This window comes from Hippocampus zosterae, chromosome 15 (assembly GCF_025434085.1).
Source record: "Hippocampus zosterae strain Florida chromosome 15, ASM2543408v3, whole genome shotgun sequence".
Lineage (NCBI taxonomy): Eukaryota > Metazoa > Chordata > Actinopteri > Syngnathiformes > Syngnathidae > Hippocampus > Hippocampus zosterae.
The window spans coordinates 15197347-15217547 of NC_067465.1; the positions used below are offsets into that span (position 1 = coordinate 15197347).

Sequence of the window (20201 nt, forward strand, 5' to 3'; positions counted from 1 at the left end):
ATAATTGCAATATGGAAAATGCAGTGCTTTATTTTGCTATTTTTTTTCATATCTGCTGGACTTTGTGAGAACGAGTTAATTGTCAAACTGCAGATGGTGGAGACCTTCATTTGTGTTGGTACACAAGCATGGAGCACAAACACAATGTGGCAACTCAGGCGATCGCCCCCCCACCCCCACCACTAATAGCATTAAATTCTGGCCTTCGCCACCGATCCTCTGTCATCCTGTGCGCTGGCACGTCCAGATCCGAAGCGGCGAGAACGCAGCCAACCTGGCCAACGAGCTGGCATTAAACACGCGGGGCCCCGTGTTCGCCGGCGATGTCAGTTCTTCTGTTCGCCTCATGGAGCAGCTGGTGGACATCCTGGATGCTCAACTGCAGGAGCTCAGGCCCAGCGAGAAGGACTCTGCAGGACGCAGCTTCAACAAGGTACTGTGACGGGTTATCCTCTTTATGGCCCATTGTGACCATCTCATCTTACCCCAGCGGGGTTAAACGGCAGGACGCCGGGCGATAAATCCGAATACAAGGTGGTGCGCGTGCCCTTGTTTTACATACATACAAGCGCACACTTGAAGAATAAAAGCTTTGGCTGTGGGAGGCAGATCAGGGGATGCTGAGACCTCTGCTGCCTAAGAACGAAATTCAAATTCATGGCAAATATGTCTTTAGAAGGCATTAGAACCGTGCTTGTTTGTTAAAAGTGACCCAGGCGGTGTGATTTCTTGCTGTCCTTTGTACCACAGGGACCATATCTCATAACTTTAGGCAAAGGGGAAGCCAAAGGGCTCCCCATTAAAACCATGTGATTGATTACATCGTTTACGTGGCTTTGTTTGGTTGCTTTAAAACTGATGCAAAATGCAGTCCAGGTGCATATTTGGTTGATTGAAACACAATGAGCCGTTCCAACCCTGTGATTTCACCCAACCTTTGATAATACAAGGGACCATATTAGATAAAAATTGACTCAAAATGGATGCCGAACATTTCATTCAGGAATTGGAACATTTTCTTTGGGCCTTTATGTTACACGGAATCATATTTGGTTGCTTAAGATTGAACCCAAATGGATACTCAAAGTATTTCTAGGAGACACTAGAACTGTGTGATGTCTTTTATAGTGCACGGAACCATATTTGGTTGCCTAAATTTGACCCAAAATGGACACCAAACGCCATGTGTTTTCTCCCAGTCCTTTTTTACTGCAAGGAAACCTATTTGGTGACATTGAAATGACCAAATCTGGACGCCAATGGGCTCAGTGTTAGGCCAGACCCGAAACAGACATCACACTCAAATTTAGTGAAGCCACATTTCAACATAGAGCAAGTCACTTTTAAGCCATTTTAAGTCACTTTTAGTTCCACAAAAGTGACTTAAAATGGCCAAAGTGACCTTCGCCATTGAAACCGTGTGATTTCTCCCAGCCTTGTATAATAATAGTCATACAGTCCAAGGATCCTTTTTTTTTTTGATTCTTTGAAATTGACCCAAAATAGAATCCTGTTGCTCTGCTGCGGTGAGAATGCTCAATCCACTGGGGAATTCAACAACACCTCTATTTCTAAAAAAAAATAAATTAAATTAAAATATTCCACTTAACGAGTGATGCCGAGCTGCCGATGAGCGAGGAGCGGCGCGCTCCATCAAGCGCCCGCGAAGCTCCTCCACCTCCGCCACATGGCGAGATGATTGACGCTTGTGAAGAAGCACATTGCTATTCAGATGGCGCGCAACAAAATGTTTTGCACCCAGCGACGCCTGATTGTTTGCCGGATTACAGCAAGTGGTCGTCTTCGATTGGTGAGATGCGTAGGCACTTCATAGTGCAAGGAACCGTATTTGGTCAATGGAAATGTGATTATTTACCCCTTTCGGGGACAGCTTTTCATGTTATCAGGTTGCAAGTGATCATAATTGGCGCATGAGAGGTTAAAATACTATGTCAAGCTTTGTGTTCCAAATTGTGATGCAAATGATGTTTTTCTCTGGTCTCTGCAAAGGGCACTTGGCATCAACTGTTACATGTCAACAACTTTTTTTTGTTAAAGTGCACTGTTCCAAATCATTATGCACAGCACTGTTTCAAGATATTTAATTGATTTTAAAGAAGGGTAAATAATCAATTGTTGCATTTGCAGCATCGGGAGGTGGTATTTGTTGAAAACGATCAAAAACTTCTGAATGGATCAAATTACATTATTACATTGGACCTCTTTTTTGGTGGCACCTTTGGGGATGCTACGTCTATAACCGCTCTTATTTTATTGCTAAGATAGTTGCTAATCATCTGCTTTTATGGCATTAGAACCATATGTAGTTGCACCCAAAATGGCCTCCCAAAGCCCGCACTTCAAGGCATTACATGTAATTTCTTCCAGCCGAACAACAGCAAGAAAATGCTTTATTTCAATATAATGAATGAAAGTTGGCTCTCCGTTGCCGCTGATAAATTATGAATAATAATCCAATGAATAATGTAAAGAAGCAAGCTTTCTGTGTTTCAAATAATAACTAAAATATAATAGCATACTCGCAATCCGGCATAGTAATTAGCTAACTATTGTTACTACGATTTGTTTCTTTGTCAGTTTTACCATTGAGTCCTCCACAAAACCAACTGCTTTTTAAAAAATGATCTACAGTATATTTTGAATGCAATTTTACAAGATAGTTGTTCATGAGCAACCCATACCTGCGTCTCACTGAAATGTTGTCTCTTAAAAAGACATCATTCATCGCTTGACATTTATAAAAGGAAAAGTGGTTTATAAAAACCTTGCAGGTAACTCATGCACGGTGCCGTAAACAATTGGAGGTACACAGTCAGATGTCTTGTCATAGTCCTTCGTCATCCTTTTTTTTTTAATAGTCAAGTTTTTGTTGCATTTTCATTTAACCTTGTGTATTACTTCGATTGCGGTTTATTGAGCGACTTGCTTACGTAAGATACCCTTGAATCTGAATGTTCTTGTCAGATACTTATAACCATGATATTTTGTCTATATCCTACGTAAGCGCCACATTTCTGCCCTTTAAAACCCACAATTCATCTGCATATTCATGGGCACTGACACCGGGACACAATGCATAATTCCTGCATTTTGTTCTTCTTAATAATTTCTCAGTATGCTGATATTGCAGAACTAATAGTGTAACTGTGTACTTTTCAACTTTAATCTCAAAAAGAACATTTTTGTTCTAATCTTGCCATCTTTCCGAGTCCGGCTGGATGTGACTTAAACTCCGTTGGGTAAAAGCGGGGGAGTCATTGAAGCTCCAAGGGCGCCACAAAGGAGTTTGTAGTGTATTCTTCTCTCCGTGGAAGAAGGCACAAACGATCACATGGCACATTGTTTGTCATCCTCTGGCTAGCATATGCTAAACCTCCCAACCGGGGAGCGTCCTGCATCCAAACCTCAGCGGGTACCCCCCACGCCCCCCACACACGCACACACACACGCGCATACACACATGCTTTTCTCACATTCTGGGGTAAAGAGGCGTCACATCGTTTTGAAATGACCCTTCTAAAAGGCTTTGTTTTTTCCTCCACTCTTCTCATTAGCACTTGTAATTTATGGTAAGTGGCCTCAATTGGCACTTCCTGTTTCTCACTACTGTCTTTCTTTTGTTTGCGTGTGTGTGTGCGTGCGTGTGTGTGTGTATGCGTGTGTGGTGGGGGGCAAGCTTCAAAAGCGTGAGAAGACATGCAGGGCATACATGAAGGTACAACTCGAGAGTCCTTACATGATATTTTTATTGTCTCTTTTTTTTAATACCACTTATATTTATCAGCATGCATCCAACGTGTCTACTGTGTAATGTCCTTGATTATTTTACTCTCTGTGTGCTTGGCTGCCCCCCCGTGAACTCTTTCCATCTGCGAATGTCAATAGTGTTCCATCTTTGTCCTCCTCTGTGCTATCATAACATCTTTCTTTCATTTCTCCTCTCATGCACGCGCACACACAGACACACACACCCACACACACACACACACACATGCTAATACTTTCTCACAGCGTCTTCTTCTCGACTCGCTATACGTCGTGTGAATAATTGCCTTCCCACGGTCGTAATTGCACCTCCCTGTCAGCCAGAAGTGTGATCAAAGTGGCATTGTGCTTCACTTTTCACTTGCTTACATTATACAATTCATCTCATCTCCCATGCTCCTACCCCCGCCTCCCCATAGCGTCAAATCAAATGAAAAATTGTCCTCTTGTTGCAAAGGCGTTTTATCGCTGTGATTAATTTCTGAGTCCATGGACATGTTTCCCTTTTTTGAAAAAAAAATCAAATTCATCCACCTGAGTTTTTGTTCTTCCTTGGGGAGATTCACGAGGCTGAACAAAGCTGCGCATCTGCTGGGGGTGTTATTTTACATGTATTCAAAATGTTCACACATGCCTTGCCCTCGATCCACAGATCCCAACTTGACTCAAGTCAACTTCATTTACAGCACACAGATGGGTACAAAATGCTGGACGTGAAGTAAAAATCTGACATATAAACGCAAAGCCCGTTAACAGAATAAATGAATGAAAACGGTAAACAACATCAAACATTCAAACATTGCTGAGTCAAAAAACCAAAGAATCCAAAAAGTGTTTAGAGATGAGTTTTAAATGCGAGGGGGCTTGCCAAACCTTCAAACAAACGTCATTCCAAACCAGCTCTCAATTCCCTCTCTGACTCCGATTAGTCCTCGCTACGTCTGGGCCACTGGCCCGAGGCGGCGGGCAGGTAACGAAGCAGTAGAGGACCTCAGAGAGGTAAAGTTAAGGTGAGAACGTGTCAAGATTGAAAGACAACTAAAAGAATCTTCAGATGAACTCTAAAATGTGCAGGGAGCCAATGAAGGGAGGCCAAGAAACGAAGTTACAGTATGTGCTCCCTCCGAGCTTCTGTCGCATTTTGGATAAACTGGAGTGAGGCTTGAGGGCGGGCTGGCTAACTCCAACATAAAGCGCATTACAGCCATCCAGCTGAGATATAAAACAATTTCCTCCGTAAAGAAAGACAGTGTAGCTCAGCCTCTGGCTAGCAGACGTTGGAGCTAATATGACTTTTGCGGTACGTCAAACTTGTTGAGTTTTTTTTACGCAAATGTGAGTGTCACTGCGGCACGGGGGGGAAATAGCAGAGTGATTACACAACTTCCAACTGCATTAAGAAGTCTCTCACGTGCTTTTCAGATGGAGCCGAGGCAATGTAAAATTCCTTTTGTTGTGTTTTTTTAATTAGCATAATAGTCAGGTAAACTGTGATATTTTTGTAGTTTTCTGCATGGTTTAGCTCCCTAAAAAGAAGACAGAGTTCAGGGGTGTTTGGTTTCTTATGAAACAAAAGCCAAATGTTTCACTTTTCTGCCACCAATCCAATCCAGTCAAATGAAATGCAGTCAATCGGGTAGTAAGTGAGCGAGCCTTCTTACGCCACATGGCCATGTATCCTCATGTTCTGTTTTTGTGCCGTGTTAATAGCCAGAAATGTCCCTTTCTTCAAAAGATTTAAAACTAAGTCAAAACATACGCAACCGTGATTTTGAATCACCGTTAACACCCCTGAGTGTCGACTTGCAAAGATATAAAATGTTGCCAAACTTTGGGTTGGGTCACGTGTAAATTTGTACTGGCCCGTAAAACGCTGTCATGTCAACTCTTGTGTTGCTCGGAAACAAAAACACCCATTATTGGCAAAGGAATTTTTGATTCGTCTCTGATGTGTTCCTCCTGAAAAAGCAGTTTGAAAATCTTCAGTTTTCTCTTGAGGGTGGGTGTTGGTGGAGTGGAGGGGCGAAGAGGCATTACTACAAGGGGCACACTGTAAATGGTTGTTTCTTACCCTGTAATCAACCCCGAACTCCCCGAGACACACGCACGCAAGTACACACAGTTAGCTCCCAAGCCTGAATATCCGGAGTAAGTTAAGTATTCATCATTAGCGAAGACTTTTGCACGAGCTGCCTCCTCCTTATTCCGGCAAAACGGATGCCACCAGACGGATGCGACTGTCTGTGGTCATTTAAGTGTTTTGGATAATCACAGGAGTGACTAATTGGCATTACGAGCAGTGGCTGGTTGTGGTTAATTAGCATTATTGTGAGACGCACGCTGGCACTAATAGCACCTGGGGTTAAATAGGCGCTCCTGCCCTCCACATTGGAATTTGCTGAAAGTGGCTGTAAACGAGGACTAAAAACTATGTTTTATGCTTGACTCTTAATTAATATGATGGCTCCTTTGCTAGTTAGCTACCTTGCACAATAGAAATGCATAATGACATAATCTACAAAGAAGTCCAAGGCATACTAGGTTGCAATATGTGCCCTATAAACCAGCGGTCCCCAACCTTTTATGCCCCAATTTAATGATAGACAATATTTCAGGGACTGGCCTATAAAGTGTGACGGATAAATACACCAAAATAATGATATGACTTGCATGAAAACTTTGGTATTTTCTAAACATAATAATAAACGGCACCACGGTGGTCCAGCGGTTAGTGCGCCGACTTCACAGTGCAGAGGTTCAATTCCAGCTTCGGCCTCCCTGTGTGGAGTTTGCATGTTCCCCCCGGGCCTGCGTGGGGTTTCTCCGGGTGCTCCGGTTTCCTCCCACGTTCCAAAAAAATGCATGGCAGGCTGATTGAACGCTCTAAATTGTCCCTAGGCGTGAGTGTGAGTGTGAGTGTGGATGGTTGTTCATCTCTTTGTGCCCTGCGATTGTTGTGGCAACAGATTCAGGGTGTCCCCCACCTACTGCCCGAAGACAGCTGGGATCGGCTCCAGCACCTTTGCGACCCTTGTGTGGCTAAGCGGATCGAAAAATGAATGAATGAATAATAATAAACACGAATCATGACACGAGGAAGGTCCTATCTGGCCGCAACACTCTCTGGTACTCTATGGTAATGTTTAAACATGGCTTAAAAATAAGATGTACCGCAAATAAAAAACATGCATGAAAAATACGACTCAGTATCGCCGCATATTATGCAGAGTGGGCTTGGTGCATGGGAATCTCACGTTGAGATAAATCCGTATTTTAAGTAGGGCTCCTGATACTGTCAATTAAATGTAGCCTTCTTTTTCTTGGAAGTCGCAGGTTCCTCTTCTGTCTCCTTTTCCCCTTCCCGAAGAAACGTTCCAAAGACGTTTGTTTTTCACACATTTTGCTAGCTCCCGGGTTTCATTTTTGTATGTACTAGAGAATCCGTCAATTTTTCAAAATAAAACATCTTTCAGATTCCGAAATAAATAAAACGGAAGTAATGTAAATTATTTATTCTTTCTGAATGGCCCGGCACCAAATGTCCCACGGACTGGTACCAATTGAGGACCACTGCTATAAACGATACCGTCACTCATTTTGATAACTATTTATGATGACTCACATTTTGTTTCTCTTGACAGTTAATAAACAGTTTGTATAAATAATCCACAAAAAAAAGAGTGCACACAGGGCCCAGTTGCAATGTGTGTGTATAAACAACATGATCTCTCGTCTTGCCAGTTATTCATAACCGGCACCTTGCCAAACAGAAAGGACCTCAAATAATCCGCAGCGTCAAACAATAGTCCGCAGCGCCCTCAGCACACATAAAATGTTTTACGAACGTCTGATCACTCCTCTGACAAATTATCACCGGTGACCTGCAACCTTGCACAACAGAAATCAACAGAATGCGCAGCAATAATCCACAATTTAAAAAAAAAAGTCCAAGGTTTGCTCCGGTGAATCTCTTATAAATAACAGGATCGCTCTTCTCACCAGTTGTTCCTGATAAACTGCCCCAATGCACAATAGAAATGAACACAACAACTAGAAATAATGCACTGTTAAAAAAAAAAGTCAACAGTGGGCTATGTTATCATATATACGTCATATAAACTCTGTAAGTGATCTTATCGCCCGTTATTCATGCTAACCACTATCTTGTACAATAGAAATAAACAATATGAAAGAGAGAGAGATTGGGAAACAGAAAAGGAGTCCTGAACTAGAGCTGCCAGGGTCAGCAATGTTTTATCAACATATGATACATGCGTGGAATGTTTCGCTTCCTTGCAGCTTATCACAAAGCAGGAAATGAAAGGATTGACATTGAAAACAAGGCGATTCCTTTTCACCGTTTTGCCTCAGACTGCCACTTTGGACACGGATTTGATGATAATGCCCGTCCTTCCTTGGGGGAGGGGAAGAGCTTTCAAGGTCATGGCAGGCACAAGAATATTGTTCACAGGGATTGTTTGGACTATTTTAGAAAAACATTTAGGGGGTATGTTCGCCCTCCAGCATTTTGTCATTATTATTATTATTATTCACTAAAGTAAAAGAGAGAGAAAAAGACGCTTCTTATTTTATTTTAATTTTTTCTCCTTCAGCAGGATGTTGATCGGTTGAGTTCCCCTCCTCTAAACCTCATCACAACCCGGTTCATAATTTTGTCGATGTATCAGCTGTTGTCACTGTCGGCCATGCATGCCCTTTTTATCGTTGACCCACTCCGTCCCTCCGTCTCTCCCTCCCCCAGTTTTGTTATTAAATGTCTGTGGCTGACATTTCCCGCGTCTCCATGGTGACAGGCTATCGTGGACACTGTGAACAATCTCCTGAAGCCCGAGGCTCTGAAATCGTGGCGAGATATGAATTCCACCGAGCAGACGCACGTCGCCACTATGATGCTGGACACCCTGGAGGAAGGGGCCTTCGTCTTCGCCGAGAACCTCATCGAGCCTTCCATCGTCAAAGTGCCTGCCGAGAACATCGGTAAGTGGCGGGACAATCTCCGAGCGCCCCCGTCACTGACAACGCTCTGCCTATTGCTTCGCTTGTCGGCTGGCCCGGCGCCATGTTTAAGTGAATGGAAATGTCTCCGCTGCTTGAAGGCAAGCATTATACCCAACGGGCACATTTCGTTGTTTTTTTGGTTTTTTTCCAAGGTGATAGACCTGATGGCTTTTCAATCAGGATTGTCACCTCACTGAGCGCCGTGCATCTGGATGAACTGGGAACGGACTCCCAGGACTCGAAACAAAGATGCTATTTGAAGGAGGTTGTTCCACTCGCACAGCCCTCGCTTCCCTCGCCTACTCCCGTAACTGCCGGTTACCTGAGACGATCGCTGGCCTTGTCCCCACCCGAGCTCTCATTAATACTCTTTTTAATGAGCTGTGGGCAGTTCTTAGGTTTCTCTGAAGTAATGAGGAACCTCAATAGACAAAAACTGAATTTCAGAGTCACAGGTCCATTTTTCTCAAGCTTGAAAGGGGGCCGTACACTTTTTGAATTGATCTCGGTGTCCCATCAGATGAAAATACAAGAGAGCCTTGTTGTCCTCCGCTATTGTTGTCTGGTACCAACCGGCTTGTTTTTTTTCGCCGTTGAGAATTTTAAGAGGAAGCTCGAGCACCCGTGTTTGCACCCTTCCGTTTGGGCACTGAAAATGCGCAATCCCAAAACGTCCCATTCACGGTCAGTTCACTGTGTCCTCTTGTTTGGGGATATCGCCAGCAGCCATCCTTCCACGCAGCGCTTGTCCTCATTTAGGTCGCAGGTGTGCTGCAGCCTATCCTAGCTGACTTTGGCGGAGAGGCGGGTTACACCCTGTACCGGTCGACAGTTCGAAACATGTTACTCATTGACTTCAAAACTGAGGGCCTGGATCGGCCGGTGAACAGCGAAAACGTGCTTATGCTAAACATTCAGTATATGTTTTCCACGAACCATGGTGGGGAACCTGGGGTGAGATCCCGGGAATAAAATGGGGAGAAAAAAATGTGAATCCGCGGGTGTCGAAGCACAAGTATGCGGGGTCGACTGACCCGAAACTCCCCGACTTCAGCACATTCTTTGTTTTTCTTTGATTATAATGTTGTAAAGATCGAGAAAAGCCAAAGTTGAAATCATGATTACATTTTGATGAATGGCCCAGCGCGACAATCAACAATTCACACAAGGGCTGAATAATCATTTTTAAAAACCGAATTGCCATTTTTCCACCAATGATATTGTGACTGCAATTTAATATACAATTATTTATTTTAATATGCAATTTTTTTCAAGGCCTTTTTCCCACAATATTATATATTTTTAACAAACACAAGCAATCTGCATTACATAAAACTAACATTGCAACAAGCAAGTGAGTGGTCAACACAAGTCAGTAAGTCATAGGTCAGATTGCAACAATAACGCAAACAAATCGGTGGCATTATCACTTCAGCGTTTCACGTTTGATGAAACAACTCGCCCGCTGTACTGGCAGTATTGTCAAGATATTTACTTAAGTAGATGATGCAGCAATCGAGTCACGTTACTTTTCCCAAGTGCCAGCCTGTGAGCTGAAGAGAGCAAATCGTATCCGACGTCCTTTCACAGGGTGAAAAGAAGCGAGTACGGCTGCTCGGATCCAATTAGCAGGTGTCCCAAACAACACCTCCGGGCAAGCGTCAGTAACACTGGAGACTGGGTTGAAGTGCAAAGCTTGAAGTTTAAAAAAAAAAAATGAAATAAAATAAAATCAAGACTGACAGCCAAGGCCAGGTAGGCCAATCCCTCATCTTTGTCTGTCAGGGGCCATCTATCGACGGAAAGCCGGGCCATTTTCTGGTGCGAGTGTCCTCCTGACCCCGTCGGTAATTTCGCACATCAAAGGTAGAGCCACCCGGCAGCTGGCGCAAGAGCGGCGATGGGGAAGGAGGGGCAGCGCGCTGGAATTCGGAGGATTTTCAGAGATTTGCTCATGGAGCCCAGCGTTATCCAAAAGCCACGGGGGGTGTAGAAGACGTCAAAGTAAAAAGCTCAGTTATTTTTGATCCTATGAATATTTGACATTCATGCGGCAGGAAAGGCTGCACGCTCAACCTTTTGCGAGCACAACCCCTTGTTGTGATTTATTTCTTTTATATCCGGCAGCCTACAAACACATTTGGCGTTAAGTTAATGGCGCTGCATGCGGTCTTGTTCTCTCACCGGTACAATGAACCACAACAAGCACCTGACAGTTGTTTGTTTTTTTTTTTTTTTCATCTTCAACATTGTTGTCTTGTTATTGGGGTATGTTTTCTCACATCAAAGCTGACTAATGCCCCCCTCTTTCTCTCTCCCTGTCTGTCTGTCTGTCTCTCTTTCTCTCTCTCTCTCTCTCTCTCTCTCTCTCGATCTCTCTCTCACTGTCTGTCTGTCTCCTCACCACCCCTTCATCCCCCACTGGCCCACCTCAGTGATGGATGTGTACGTGGTGAGCACAGACGGCCAGGTGCAGGACTTCAGGTTCCCACAGAGCAGCAGGGGCGGATCCACGCTTCAACTCTCCTCCAACACGGTCAAAGTCAACAGTAAAAACGGTGAGCCTTACAGTAGCCTTTTGCACTGGAGGAGATTCCTTTATGATTGAAGATGTCAATAGTGAAAGCGATTCCTTGAGGGAGTTTCCGCTGTTGGTCCTGAAACATTGTACGGACACGACATAAAGTGTATGGGAGATGTTACACACCAATACCAATTGTCTGGCTGAAATATGCCTTCTTCATATAAAAGAATAACGCTGCTCAACACATTTTTACAATTTAAAAAAAAATTAGAGATGCCAATAAACTTTTTGAGATGCAATTTATTTTGTGTGCTGATTCCAAATCAGCTCACCATATATTTTTTTTTTCTCCAACACATCAGCTTTTCAAAATAAGAAGAGTATAATAACAATGTAATATATTCAGTAATAGACTATTACTGAACTAACTATATAGCTATATAACTATATAACTTATATAACTATAAGTAATAGTTATTAGTTATTTATGTTATTTAAGAATGTATTTTGTGATTTTTAACAGGTGGAATCATTTTCTTTAATGTCTTAGCTATAAATGACCATACAACTCAATACATCTTTATGTACCGTATTTTTCGGATTATACGTCGCTCCCGATTATGAATCGCACCAGCCAAAAATGCATAATTAAGAAGGAAAAATCATATATAAGTCGCACTGGAGTATAAGTCGTATTTTGGGGGGAAATTTATTTGATAAAATCCAACACCAAAAACATACATGTCATCTTGAAAGGCAATTTAAAATAAAATAAAATAGAGAACAAAGGGCTGAATAGGTGTACGGTATACTAACATTACATGACTGACGTGCCTGGTAATGTCAGTAACGACGTAACATATTAAGAGTTATTCAGATAACTCTCGCATAAAGAACATGCTAACAAGTTTACCAAACGATCAATTTCATTCCAAATCACTAAATCCAATTAAATCTTCATCCTCTGTGTCACTTTTAAACAACTGCCCCCAACTCGGGAGGTAGACGATGCGCCACTTCCTCTTCTACATCGCTTACGTCAGACACATCGTCGATTTATCAACACGGGTCGAGAGCACCCTCTTGTGAAAATGTGAAATGACATAATCATGTGTCAATAATTTCGCACATAAGTTGCACCCCCGGCCAAAGTATGAAAAAAAACTGCGACTTATACTCTGGAAAATACGGGAGTACTTTCGTAATAGCTGCGACTGTAACAAAGTGCTTCATAGAACAGTGAACATAAAATACAAAATACAGTCATATAACACAACACGTAACAACTAATGGACAGTCATGCAGTCATAACCATATTCCATCTTACGCCTTGTTGTTTGAAGCAGTTATTGATGAAAGAGGAAAGAGCGTTCTTTCGCCAGTGGATCAGAGACGTCACGCTCAAAATGTGCACGTCTGCTACAAGTTAAGCGTGAAAGTAACCAAGAAGGATGATAGAAAAAAGAGATTGAGTCACTTCTCCTGTCCCATGTAAATGCGCTTCAATTCCAAGCGTCGACTCTCAATTCCAAATACGCATCCACGCTCAGCGCCGACACTCCTCTCTCCTCATCCTCGGCTCCACAAGCCATCTATCCAACCGCACCAGCGCAGACCTTCCAGCAGCGACGATTTCTCCGCTAAACAAAACCGGGCCGGGAAAAATGCTTCCTCATTACAGGCGCAAATAACACAATTGCTCCTGGGCTGTCAATCAGCGACAGACAAATAGTGCCGACATCACTTACAATTAAAATCAGTGCTGATACACGCTTGATGCCGAGAAGGCGCAACCAACAAACACAGATTCTTCTCCTTTGACGAATGTCATGACCAAAAAAATGCTGAAAATAATCCACATCCGGTCCACACGACGTAACAACAAACATCATGTGACAAAACAAAAGACAAAAACAGCAAAAAGCAGAGATCTTGAATTACGGCGCCATCTTGGCACTGAGGGAGGCAATATGACAATGCACATAGTAATTATTCAATTAAAATATGTTCTATCTAAAAATTCCGTTTAAAAAAACTGTACAAGTAAACAAACAAACTGTCCTGGCTCAATGAAGTCAATCCGATTAATAAATTAAGTAACCCATCATTTAAAATCTGCAATTGACCCTAATTTATAAATAGCGTGCAACATATTTAATGATAAAATGATAAAGATAATCAAAAATAATAGTGACAAAAATAATAAGTAAACAAGGTATGTAAGTATAATGACATGATCTAAGAATTAAGTAAAAAATATAACATACAAATTACAAGAAGGTACAGTATATAGACTTACAGAATATGGAAGCAAGAAATGTGAATATTTATCAAAAAAATCTTAACCAAAAAAACAATTATATTGATAATTGTTTTAAACATAATAACAATGTATTCATTAAAAGAGGAAAACGTCACACGTTTGATAAACAAAAGTGGCTTGGAACCCCATGTAACTGCTCCACACCCCAATCACACGCAGGGAAAAAAAAAAAAAGCAAATCCCTGACGCGTCATCTTTCTTTTTGCTCCGAGCTTGATTTCATGCCTGCGTGTGTGTTCTCCTCCCCCGCCGCTTTCATGAGCGTGATGTGTTACAGGTGTGGCCAAGCTGGTCTTCGTGCTGTACAAACACCTGGGTCAGTTCCTCAGCACGGAGAACGCCACGCTGCGGGGCCTCGGGGACGCCGGCAGACGTAACCTCTCCCTCACGGTCAACTCCCACATCCTTTCCGCCTCCATCACCAAGGAGTCCAGCCGCGTCTTTGTGGCCGACCCCGTGGTCTTCACGCTGGAGCACCTGGACGTAAGTGCACCCCCGCCACCTCCCCCGAGACTGCAGCTGCGTGCGGCCAAATCAAGCGACTCCCACGAAAGCCATTCGAGTAAAGGGTGAAAACATCAATGTTGGGCGTGTGTGTCACACGTAGCAATTAGCAGCGATCAGAGGAACAGACGAGTGGAATCCAAGCAGCGAATCCACTTCCATCGCACATTACCATAGTAACCCTCGTCGCGTCTTGTCTCGTCGTCTTTCTTTTATTCCCTAATTTGGATCTTATTCATGCGCCACCATCCCACCATGGCACACACTCAAAGAACATAAATTGACACTTATTTGTACAAGATGCGCTTCCCTCTCCGCCGCACATGCTCCAGCGTAGTCGGAAGGCTTGAAAATGTACAAGGTGCAGCCATGCATATTGCAGCACGCCGCTCATGTATGATTAATTGGGGTGGGGGGGTTTCTTCTTTTTTTGTGTGTGCAGAAGGACAACTACTACAATCCCAACTGTTCCTTCTGGAATTATTCCGAGCGGAGTATGATGGGATACTGGTCAACTCAGGGCTGCAAGCTGCTGGACACCAATAGGAGTCACACCACGTGCTCCTGCAATCACCTCACCAACTTCGCCATCCTCATGGCCCATCGAGGGAATGTGGTAAGCTTTGGCCATTTCCCCTCATTCAACCCATACCGGTGACGTAACGTAATAAACTAAAGGCCTCCTCTCAAATAAAGGCAAGCGCTCTCTATAGTTGAGGGGAGTATTTTTTTTTTTTTTTTGCCATGCCACACCCCTTCACAAAATGCAGCCACTTGGGATGTCCACGAATGAATGCCTCATTTTGAAATTAACATAAAAATGCCTAATTAACAGAGTGGTACCTCAAATTATAATCTTCATTTGCTCTGTTTCAAACTCTAACATTTCAGTGATAATTGAGTGAAATTGTCTTATTGAAATAAATGGAATAGCTATGTATCTGTTCCGCCCCATTAAATTATGTTATATGGACACTTGATGATCCGCCAATTGACGAACACTTGCATGTGTAGCTCCACCCAAACACGAACATTTGTACCAATAAAGACCTTCTCTCCAATAGACAACAAGTCATCTCTGCAGTTAAGTGTATGCCAGCGTCTGCCCTAATAGACGCTGTGTTTTAAATCTGCATTGTTTTTTTTCTACAATGCCTTGCTCCACCAGTATTTGAGAAAATGTGTTTATTGAAATGATTGGTCCCCGGACTCGTCGACCAATCAACGGACACTAGCACGGCTTTCCTCACCTCTATGCAGGAATACTGTATGTTCAAATAAAGGCCTCGTCTGAATGAGAGGCCAAGTACTCTCTGCAGAGGTTTGTCGTCTGACCTAGATCACCACGACGAGCACGAGAACGGTGCGTCAGCAGGAAGTAATTTGATTATTTCCGGAGGAGGTGCAGAAATGAAGCAGGCCGTCACTTGGCTCGAGCTGATGTGGTCTTATCGGAGCTAATTATATTTCACTGTGGTCACTGTCTAATATTTCATGTTTCCGTCGCGGAGAATTGCGCTGAAAACGGGGCGACCGCAGCTTCAACTTCCCTCCCGTCCCACTTGTGAAGTGGTGGGCCGAGCGTTTTGGTCACAAAATGCAGTTACAATTTAATTACATGACGAATGGCAAACGTAGCAAGGACAGCGACCGTCATAAATGCGAGGGATCGGTTTGTGGCTGATTTAATAATACGTCCCCCTCTCGTGAACCCTGTCCCCCCCGTCATCTGTCTTAACCTCAACCTTAACCGCAGCTTGAAACCGGAGCCCCCCCGAGGCAGGGCTTAGCCTCTCGCCAATTGCCTTTGCAGCACCTCCGCCGTGCCCCTCGCCCTCAATAAAAGTGCAAATATCACAGGAGGATTTGCCCGACTTGCAGGAGTGATATTTTGTGCGTGGCACTCTGCTATTTTCACATTTCTGTGAAACATGCTTGCGTTTTAGAACTTTTACCTCAGAAATATGAAACCGACACAAGTAGCTCTGCATTCCAGCTTACTCCAAATGGTACTCGGTGGGCCGCAGACCTCCGGCAAGGCCGAACAAGCCTGACCAAATTCTGCAACTTAGATAGAAACCTCCTGCATGTCTGAATTTTGTCATCAACAATGAACAGCTTCGCCTTAAAAAGTTAACAGACACTACTACTGTCTCCAAGAAATGAGCCACGCCACCTCCATACCAAAAGCTTGTAAAACTACTACGACTCACCGGGTGTATTATCGTCAGTCTCTAAAATAAATTGCCTCCCTTCAAATCGACGTATACATAAACAAAGACAAAGTAAATACCGCACCTCCTCCCTCATTTGAGGAATTTACGCATTGACAAATGTTCAAGTGCCTTCACAAATTAACAGACGCAAACTTATCTAGCTCCACCCATACACAAGAATTTGTAAAAAGAAAGGCCTCCTCTCAAATGGACGCCTTGTACTCTGCAGCTGAGGAAATCAATGGCTCCCCGCAACTATTTAAAGAATTGTACATGTTGACAAATTAAGGGGCATTCACCAACATTAACAACAGTTCGAGTAAGCACACATACACAAGCAAAAATAAAGGCGTCTCAAATACTACTAAATATATCAATAATTTAATAATAAATAAATAAATAAATAAACAGTAAACAGCCGCTAATTCCGTTCATTTGAATTTGTAAGGCAGCTTCATTTGTATCGCGCAATGCATACACAAGGAAACCCAATATGCTTTACATCATTCCAAGGGCAACATTTAAAAGCAATAAAAAAGAGAACGCAATAGATTTAAAAACAAAGTACAGAAATAAAAGATAGCCTACTAAAACAATCTACAGTGCAATAAAAATATAATTGTAATAGATTTTTAAAATGCTTGAAAAGACCTCAATCATAGGTATGGCAAAAAAAAACAATTTGTAATCTGAATTTAAAATCATTCTACCTTCACTTCTATTGGCAGCTTTTTCCATTTGTGTGCGACATCACAGCCAAATGCAGCTACACCATGTGTGCTTTGAACTCGGCTTTGAGCTCCAGTGATTGAAATGATTTTAGTAGGTTGAGGTTTTTGGATTCATAATTATTATTATTATGTTATGACGCCTCTCCACAGGGCAAGGGGAGCGTCCACGAGCTCTTCCTCACTATCATCACTCGGATGGGCATCGCCGTGTCGCTGGTGTGCCTGGCCATCAGCCTGTACACATTCTGCTTCTTTAAAGGCCTGCAGAGCGATCGCAACACCATCCACAAGAACCTCTGTCTCAACCTCTTCATCAGCGAGCTCGTCTTCCTCGTGGGCATCAACATGACCGAACCCAAGGTTAGACCAGGGGTCAGGGACGTATGGCTGGCGAGCCAGCTGTTGCTCTTTTGATGATTGGATATGCCTCGCAGATAAAACATAAATATCCTCATTTTTTTATTCCATCCCTCAATTTTCCACTGCTCATGTCCTGTTCAGGTCTGCAGTTGGCTGCAAGAGCGATTGTCCATTATTTTAATTGGATAATAACCGAACTTTGGTCGACGTTCGGTAAACAGGTTAAACGCCCCCTTTTGAATCAGTCTGCTCGGTAGTTAAGATAAGATAAGATAAGATATCCTTTATTCGTCCCACACTGGGGAAATTTACAGCCTCCAGCAGCAAGAATGTATGTAGAAAGAAGAAAGGAGAAAGAGAAAAAAAAACAACAAACATCTTTCAATTAAATACAATATGAACACAAGTGGATAAATCGCAGTACTATTTACAATTTTCCTTCACATCATTTGATTATTATTATTATTATGATTGTTATTTTTTATTCTTTAATTTAATGCAATTTAATGCAAGCTAACCCTTTGACAAAAAGAAACAAAAGATGAATAGAATCGTTCATTCCAGGATGAACGGATAGAAGCATTCACTTTTGTGGAGAGAGCAAGTTCTGCAGTGCATCTAATTTGCAATGACAAAATCGCATCGTTGAAACGATCGAACGTAAAGCGGGACTTCGATACACTGCATGCTACATTTGCATCAAAATATCTTGCGGGAAACAGCAGAAAGACGACGTGCCGAGAACTACTGAGTAAGGGTGCAAGGTAGCCAGCAGCGACTCTGCATATGGACCCGGTAAGGTGACTATAATTCCGCTAGCTGTGCTGAATCTTTAGCAATAGTGAGGAATTGTAAAGCATTCACAGATGGTGAGTCTGCTCAAACATTCATGCTGGATGTAGCCCAAAAACTTTTTGAGGATTCTCTGAACAAGACAAGATAATCAAAGAGACAAGACATGCCTCTGTCGGCAAGAACTGTTCTTGATCGTACCATCATGATGGCAAACCAAGTGGAGGAAACACAAGTGAAGCACATAAATGCAACGCCGCTCTTTTCCTTTGCTCTGGGTGAGTCAACAACAACGCAAGCCGTTTGTCGCAGTTCAGCGTGATTGCACATTACGCTGCTGGTGACACACCGCAAAGAGAAAGTCTCGCTATTTTGCCACTAAGAGGGTCCGCAAGAGATGATGCTGACCTCAAGGCCTGGGTTAGACGTTTCAATTGCCATCTCAACACATCTTCCTTAAAATGTGGCCGATTCGTGAATGGTCCGTGGCTGCGAATGTTTGCTGAATGCTTGCTTGTGCCCTGCGATGGGTTGGCGCCCAGCCCAGACTGTAAACTCTCTCTCGCCCAGTCTTCTGGCAAAGGCTTACCTGCTGACTACAACAAAGAACAAGCACTATCGAGAATGAAGGAATCAAGAGCATACCTGTCAACTTTTCGGAGCGCCAACCTGTATAAACTACCAAAAAATCCCTATAAAGAGAAAAAAATCCTTATAACATACCAAAGCATTTTATATGTCAAAATAACGGCAGAAAAAACAGCACAATATTTTCAATGATATTTATTGTAGATCTCCATAATACAATGTCTGGTTAATATCTAATCATCATTCTACTTTGTGGCATTACTGTGTTCAGAGTTGTATTCCTGCGTTACCTTTTTCACCAACTCCAAATATTGAAAACACAGAAAAAAATAGCCATTCAGCACTCAGGTTTCAACTAGGAACCAACTAGGAACCACGTTTTCAACTAGGAACCACGTGATTTACTGGAAAGTTACCGGAAACGAAAGCATTCGAGTAGACTTGCACCATTCTGGGCAAAAGCAAACGGAACTACCCGTTAGGAGGGGAACAGAAATTTTCAGAATCCGTATGATTTGTGCGATACGGCCATATACGTAAGATTCACCACAAAGTCCGTATGAACTATGGCTAAACCGTATGAGTTGACAGGTATGCAAGAGCCAAAATCAAGTGCAACCACTCATGTATGACAGACCCCTAATAGCAGGTGAACACCCAGTGCCAGCCCACCGAGGATTCACATTATCAAAAGTCCTCTGATTTCTGTTAGATTAATTTTGCAACCCCAATGTGTTTATTCTTTATTTATTGGCATTCAATAATCAATGACTTTTTCAATGAAATTTTCAATACTAAAATAGACATTAATTATAATTAAATTGATAACAAAAAATACAGTGAAAGATGACAATTATTTTATTGTCCATATTAACCATTGTATAAAACATAAACTTTTTTTGTCTTAGAATTTCATGGCTGTTCGTTTTAAAAATCAAATTAAAAAGTTTGCCCAACCTTGCTTTGGATTAATTTGGCTCCTAAAATTTGTGAATTAAAATGAATTTATTCATTGAATCCAAAGTATCTATCAGAGATGTGTTCCTCGAGCCGGTCCTTGGCCTCGAGGACCGGCTTGAAGCCCGAGGAGCGGTCCTTGGTCCTTGGCCTTGGCCACGTAGTCAAGTCCTTGGTCCTTGGCCTTGGCCTCGGGAGGGAAGTCCTTGGCCTTGGCCTTGGCCTCGGATTGCCGGTCATCGGACACAATGAGGGATTAGAGCAGGGATCCCCAAACTACGGGCACTTTGGACCCAGCCCTCTAAGATCCCCTGTTTTCCTCGGGTCAAAATGACCCGTCACTGTGTTAAAAACGCCCCAAAAAAACCCTTAATGATAATTTTTTAACTTGAAATTTTATG

General features: G+C 42.7%; 4 protein-coding genes across 17 annotated transcripts in view; 2 read left to right on the forward strand and 2 right to left on the reverse strand.

Annotated features, from left to right (window-relative positions):
* LOC127616701 (ankyrin repeat domain-containing protein 13C-like) overlaps nt 1–20201 on the reverse strand; it is a 237609-nt gene that overhangs the window by 174774 nt on the left and 42634 nt on the right. The gene's annotated exons all lie outside the window — the stretch shown is intronic.
* Nucleotides 1–20201, forward strand: part of LOC127616656 (adhesion G protein-coupled receptor L2-like) — a 136988-nt gene that overhangs the window by 90781 nt on the left and 26006 nt on the right. For 9 of the 11 annotated variants that reach the window (XM_052088370.1, XM_052088374.1, XM_052088378.1 and 6 more), the window contains 7 exons: nt 248–433; nt 3698–3736; nt 8601–8784; nt 11241–11363; nt 13930–14135; nt 14599–14772; nt 17254–17463. In XM_052088370.1, the coding sequence (XP_051944330.1) occupies nt 248–433; nt 3698–3736; nt 8601–8784; nt 11241–11363; nt 13930–14135; nt 14599–14772; nt 17254–17463 (1122 nt within the window). The remainder of the gene's footprint in view (nt 1–247; nt 434–3697; nt 3737–8600; nt 8785–11240; nt 11364–13929; nt 14136–14598; nt 14773–17253; nt 17464–20201) is intronic. The other 2 variants (XM_052088371.1, XM_052088369.1) reach the window with 1 other exon arrangement.
* Nucleotides 1–20201, reverse strand: part of snap47 (synaptosome associated protein 47) — a 415166-nt gene that overhangs the window by 70082 nt on the left and 324883 nt on the right. The window lies entirely within an intron of this gene.
* Nucleotides 1–20201, forward strand: part of prkacbb (protein kinase, cAMP-dependent, catalytic, beta b) — a 185637-nt gene that overhangs the window by 64180 nt on the left and 101256 nt on the right. The gene's annotated exons all lie outside the window — the stretch shown is intronic.